The sequence below is a fragment of the Martes martes genome (assembly GCF_963455335.1).
Source record: "Martes martes genome assembly, chromosome: 5".
Taxonomy (NCBI): domain Eukaryota; kingdom Metazoa; phylum Chordata; class Mammalia; order Carnivora; family Mustelidae; genus Martes; species Martes martes.
Window position 1 is genome coordinate 72,082,165 of NC_137892.1, and position 6,591 is coordinate 72,088,755.

At 39.2% G+C, this 6,591-nt stretch overlaps 1 protein-coding gene across 2 annotated transcripts in view; it reads right to left on the reverse strand.

The window, feature by feature from the left end:
- The window catches only part of SREK1 (splicing regulatory glutamic acid and lysine rich protein 1), a 44,194-nt gene extending 37,864 nt beyond the window's left edge, over nucleotides 1-6,330 (reverse strand). Inside the window, exon 1 of one of the 2 annotated variants that reach the window (XM_080804226.1) lies at nucleotides 5,841-6,330. In XM_080804226.1, coding sequence (XP_080660352.1) covers nucleotides 5,841-6,001 — 161 coding nt within the window. In that variant the 5' untranslated portion in view covers nucleotides 6,002-6,330. The remainder of the gene's footprint in view (nucleotides 1-5,840) is intronic. The other variant, XM_080804227.1, reaches the window with a different exon arrangement.
- Between the last annotated feature and the right edge of the window lie 261 nt (nucleotides 6,331-6,591).

Below are 6,591 nucleotides of genomic sequence, written 5' to 3' on the forward strand. Positions count from 1 at the left end.
TTGTTCCATTCGCCTAGAATATCCTACCTCCCTTTGTGAGTGGAAATTCCACTTTTCTCCAAGACTCAAGTTTCCAAGTCTTCTGCAAAGCTACTTTAAGGTTTCAAAGTGAGTAAATACCTCTCCTCTATGTGCTACCAGGACATTCTATACACTTTTAGCACAGCCTTATGGTTTCTTAGGTGAAACCCTCAATAGATTTTAGAAGCCTCTAACAACTGATTTGCTACATGACACAAGGGTCCATTTTACTGACTAACCAACAACCTATAATTTGGGTGGCTTGATAAAATCAACTTAAAACAAGATTCTCTCTCGTGCTGAAAAGTCACTTAGACTCAAGGCTTGGGCCAGATGCCAAAATAGTACAAAAGAAGTCTGCAAAGAATATAGAGCAGATAAATGGAAACAAACTGAGCAGACAATAAAGCCTCTGAGAAGAAGCAGAGAGTTGCCTTGGATGGTGGTTATCTTCCTGGTTCCCAGTCCCAACTCCCATGAGGCTTACTTGTACTACAGTCTTTATTTCAATTTAGGAAAATATCCACCTTTTTAGTAATTTTAATCTCTTCTTGAGGTAGACTGGGTAGCGCTGTTTGTCTTCTGAAACCAGCCTGCCCCCCAAAAAAACCTAAAATTACAATCAGCTACTAAAGCCCTAGCAAGGGGTGCCTGGGTGGCTCAGTGGGTTAAAGCCTCTGCCTTTGCCTTTGGCTCAGGTCATGATCCCAGGGTCCTGGGATCGAGCCCCGCATTGGGCTCTCTGCTCAGTGGGAAGCCTGCTTCCTCCTCTCTCTCTGCCTGCCTCTCTGCCTACTTGTGATCTATGTCTGTCAAACAAATAAATAAAATATTAAAAAAAAAAGGCCCTATCAAATACAAGTATACTCTCTTTAAGCACTGAAATCTTCAAGAGCCTAAACAAACCACCATTGAAACTACATTCCCTAAATAGATCCTTTTGTGAAAGAATGGAAACCTAAATAATCACTGTGGAAAAGAAAAAACACTTTTTCCAATACCCCTACTTAAAATCCACACCATTTCAAATTTAAAAACATCCAGAGGAAAAGGAAATATGAAACTGGATGGTAAAGCAACTTCATATTATAATAGACTATCAAGATCTGAGAAGCCCAGAACTGGCTGACAGACTGATCAGTGCAGACCAAACATCACAATAGGAGTATGGTCACTAGACATAGCTACACCACTGTTTTGACGAATTTTCTTTATCTTCATCTCCAATTACCTTTCTTAAAATACAGAATAGAGATCAACTTATATTTAACACTTTTATTTTGAACATTACATCTAAAATACAATACAGTGGCAAGCCTAAATACGGAAGGTGAATTTCTCAACAAATGTATTTTTTTTAAAGAATTTATTTATTTATTTGACAGACAGAGATCACAAGTGGCGGGGGGGGGGGGGGGTGCTCCCTGCTGAGCAGAGAGCTCGATGCGAGGCGGATCCCAGGACTCTGAGATCATGACCTGAGCTGAAGGCAGAGGCTTAAAATCCACTGAGCCGCCCAGGCGCTCCAACAAATATATTTTTATTTATAAATCACTTCCCAAATTTTATATTTACAGCTTTTGTTCTAATACATCTCACTTTTAAATAGATTTACTTTTTAAAATTAAATAGAATTATCAATTTTAAGTGTAATTTTGACCTAGAGTCTTCATTTTTAAAAGGATGGTACATATTCCAAATGCTTCTAAGGAAAGTAGCAGTAGCCAAATATAGCAAATTTTACTTCCACCTCATTTGTTCAATCAAGTTTTGTTTCTTTTTTCAAATATAAAACGGTCTACAACCGTTTTTCCAAAAAATCAGAATTTCTGACTAGGAGTTTACCGCAGAAATTACAGAACCAACTTTTTGAGCATCAGTTAAATTTCCTAGGCCCTAACTGGTTATTTTGTTTTTCATTAAACATAGTGATGGCACAGTACAATCTTTTTTAAAAAGTCAAGCGGTACTTATATATCCAGTCTTTTATTGTAGGATCTATCAAAAAAGATATAATCCAAAGCATGGACAAAGTACATAGACTCACATATAAAAATATTAAGTGACACACAATTTAAAACAGGGTTTCTCAGAGGATTCTAGTATACTCTGGATGGCATAATTTTGCCTTATGTTAAGATTTTCTTATGAATTACTGATCCTTGCCCACCAAATGCCAGAAGGTCTCCCATCAGTACAGAAAATCAAAAAGACACATTTTCAAATGTTTCCAGCTAAAACCAATTGACTTAAAACACCAAAACAAAAGAACCAATATAGGCAATGACAGAATTTGAAAAACACACTTATGACACAATTACAGCCTTTAAAATGTTATTACTATAAGCCACAGCAATATGAAAAAATAATTATATGTTGAATGAAAAAAGTTCATCATAAGTGTATAAATCCTTTGATTATGCTACATTAAAATAAGCACATATAAAAAGAACTGCAGGAAATCTATGGAAATGGAGAGAGAATCGTTAAGTGGTGTTTCTTTTTCTCTATTTCTCATAAAATGGTTATACTGGTCCTATTAATTTTTTTAACTAATTAAATTAGTTGACAGATTCTTCCTTATTAATCCTTTGAAGACCAGACAAATGAAAACCAGCAAGCAAAAAAAAAATCCAGGTGTTAATGTGAGAAATGGTGCTAGAAATCAGGATAGGATTACCCTTTGGGGTTTAGTCACTTGAAAAGGGACATTGGGACAACGCTAGGGTACACACAAGCCTGATGTGGGTGCTGATTACACAGGTGTGTTCACTTTGTGGAAATTCATCAAGCTGTATTTTTATTCATATACTTTTCTGTCTGTACAGTACACCTAAAAAAAGAAATGACTAAAAAACTACAAAAGTTTCTTATTGCTATAAAAAGGTTTTCACGTATGGTATTCATTTGTCATGCTACAAGTGAAAGCAAAAATTCTGTGTATTTACATCCAATAGCACAAAAAAAGAATTTTTAACATGTATAATGAATGTTCACCGATGTTTAAAAACTAAGAAACATTACCCATGTTTAAAAACTAAGAAACTGAATCACACCTTCATTCCAAAAGAGTTAAATTTAAAATCTGAATTTTCATATTAGCAAAGGAATTCTTAAAATCTTAATGAGAAACTGTTTTCACATTCTTTTAAAGAACTCTATTTCCAAATTCAAAACAAATGAAATTCTACTCAGCTTCCAAACATTTATCATAAAGTACTGGGGCACCTGGGTGGCTCAGTGGGTGAAGCCTCTGCCCTCGGCTGGGGTCATGATCCCAGGGTCCTGGGAGGAGCCCTGCATCGGGCTCTCTGCTCAGCAGGGAGCCTGCTTCCCCCCTCTCTTTCTGCCCGCCTCTCTGCCTACTTGTTATCTCTCTCTGTCAAATAAATAAATAAAATCTTAAAAAAAATTTTTTTTAAATCATAAAGTACTGTTTTCAAGACACTGCAAAACAGTTATCAGTCCTCAATACAACTACTACTATCGCACTGTTACCCATTTCAGCTCAAATTTGCAAATACATCTTTAACATAAAAACCAGGTTACAACTTCATTATAAAGAAAACACACTGTTAGTAAAGCATGGCAATATTTCTGAAAAACAGTAATAAGGGACTACACTTAAGGAAAAAATGATTAAGAATTTTGCAGGGCCCATATGTGCTATGTTTACGTTACAATTTTGAAAACGTATTATAGTTTGTGATACACTAACTCCATGTTTAAGTTAATAGCTTTTTATTCTCTTTGACTTTTAAACTCTAAGTAATATCTGATTTCAAAAAACAGCCCATTACAAAGTGTCAGATAATGACCGTCAGTATATTGCCACCCATACCCTGGTTTTAACTATGAAAGGGGTATTATGTTGGCATTGAATAATATTATGTAATATATTTCTACCTATGAGACACATTATTACCACAACCTTGAAAGCAAGGTTAGTTTACAAAGATTCATATACAAAATATTTTACTGCTTGATTCCAATTCTTAAGGGTACAGCACTCTTCCAAACACTTCTCAATTATTAAAAAAAGTTATGAATGCTGAAATGAAGAGACAGCAGAAAGCATTTGCAAAAGATATTCAAACTATAAATGCCACTGCTGATCAATAAATACATATATGCACGTACTTATGAAGTATTCTTGACAAAAAAGTATTATCTGAATCTAATCATGTAGAAACAATCTATATAAACCCAGATTAAGAATCATTTTACAAAACAAACTATGAGACAAAATGTCAATGTCATGAAAGATTTTTAAAAATGTGACAGGGGACTGTTCTGGATTAAAGGAGGTAACAACCAAATAAAATGGGTGGTTTCTGATTATATTTTGGATGAAAAAAAGAAAAAGAAAAACACATGATTACAATAATTGGGAAAATTTAAACATGAACTACTTATACATTATCAATGTTAAATTTCTTAAACATGTTAACAGTATTATGGTATTGTAGAGCAATGTACCTGTTCTGAAGAGATACATACTTAACAGTCCTGGTGTCTGCAACTACTTTGAAAAGGATGGGAAGAAAGAGGGAGTTTAAGTGGAGAAGTTATAGATAGCTAGGGAGACAGAACTCAACTGGCAAGAAAGGAATACAGGTGAAGGAAACGTGGGTGTTATTCTTTTCAACTATTCTGTATACATTATATATTTCAAAACAAAAAGGAGAGGGGGAAAACTTCAAAAAATTTAAAAATCCAAATACCAGCCTTTACCAGTATCTATGCTGTGGCAATGCGATATACTTACAGACAGAAACCGAAAGAAAAAGAGGTCTACATGCATCATTATGAAATAAACGAGAAAGTCAAATACTTTTTTTTTTTTTTTTTTTGGAAAGAAAGAAATTCTGGGCAACTACTAGCCCTCCCTTCAAAGAATTCTGACACAACGAAAAAAGGCTGAGGATTTTAAGATTCTAAACTCTACCTTAACAAAAAACAAAATAACAAAAAAAGTGCGTGTAATAATGTGAACAACCCAAAACCCCTTACAAATTTTGAGTAGATTAGTACCATACAAGAGAAATGTTACTTCAAAATACAGTACTTGAGAAGCGGCCGCGAGCCACATGTAGACTTAAATAGAGACTTTCAAAGCTTCCAACAGGGATAATCCTGCACCGACTAATTCTTTTTATGAAAGGCTTAGGACAGTGTGACCTTCAAAGCGGAAATTTTAATCCGCGGCCAAAAGGGCGAATAGACATGATCTTAACAACATGGATGAGCTCGGTCAGATTAAACAAGAAGATGCTAAATCTGTGAACACCGCCCTGGGGAACAAATACAGCCTCAATTCCAACCGGCCATGAGCCGCAGGCTTTCTAATCAGTAACAACGGCCTAACACTAAGGCCCTAACAAGTAGACAGTTTCCCCCGCGCGGTTTTCACATTGCAAAAACGCTTAACAGGCGTTTGCCATGAGGACTATTCCGGGCCCACCTGCGGCCATCTTAAGTTCGGGAAGAAAAAGGAAACGGGGGAGGCACTGAATACGAGGAGCCGACCGAGACCAGAAATCAGGGACGCACGAAAAAAAAAACTTCCCTAAATTTTCTCTAAAGGCTCGGTGCATAAGTTAACCCCCAGTCTAACTAACAAGGAGAACAGGACCTCGGCCCCTCCCCATGCCCCCCCACCCCGCGCCCGGTGCCCTAATCAAACATGGGCACCAAGGTAAGCCCGGGCAGTCACGTGACGGGCACCGCGCGCCCCCGCCCGCGCTCTCCCCAACGCCTCAGTGCCCGAGGTCTCTATGGCGCCCGCGCCCCTCCCCCAGCCGAGCTCGAGCACTTACTCTGGGGGGTAAAGCCGCAGCTCCTCGATTTCTCCTAGGAAGGAAAAAAGCGTCCGCATCTGCTCGCTGGTCACCGCCGACGACAGATTGGTCACCTGAATCACCGCCGTAGGGGTAAGGCCGAAGCCTAAAGCCAAACCGAAGCCGCCGCCGCTGTTCATCCCGACCCGTTGCTGCTGTCCTCCGCTCCCCAACGTCTACGACGCGTCAGCGACGGAGCCGGGAAAGCGAAGAACGCGCGGCCGCGAGCGCGCTCCCGCTGGCGAATTCACGGCGGCGGGCAGGTCTAGCCGCCCATTCCACAACTCCCCTGCTCCCAGGGCTGCGCGCGCCGGCCGGAAGCGTCGCTCCGGCAACCCGGCGGGTTAGCAGAGGCTGTAGCCTGGGGCTCCGGACTCTTCGAGCCGTAGGTAGCTCCTGTTAGTCTTCTCGTTAGGATATTTATTGATTTTCTTCCCCCGCTTCGAATGAATCAAATTTCAGTACTCCTAAAAATGTAGGAGACTCAGATCTTTCCGTTCTTAAATCTAGGTAGAACTGGGAACCAAGAGGCCTGGCCTGCTGGTGCGGGGTTGGGAAGGAGGAAGGACTCTCTGGCATCACAGATGAATGCTTGACCAAACCGTAGCGCGTCGTGATCACATGCAGGCCGCTGCCCCGCCCCAACTATTGAAAACGTTGGCCAGCGTCCTAATTAAAAAAGAAAAGAAAGAAAAAGAAAAATTTAGAAAACGTTTAAGTTCTGATTGAA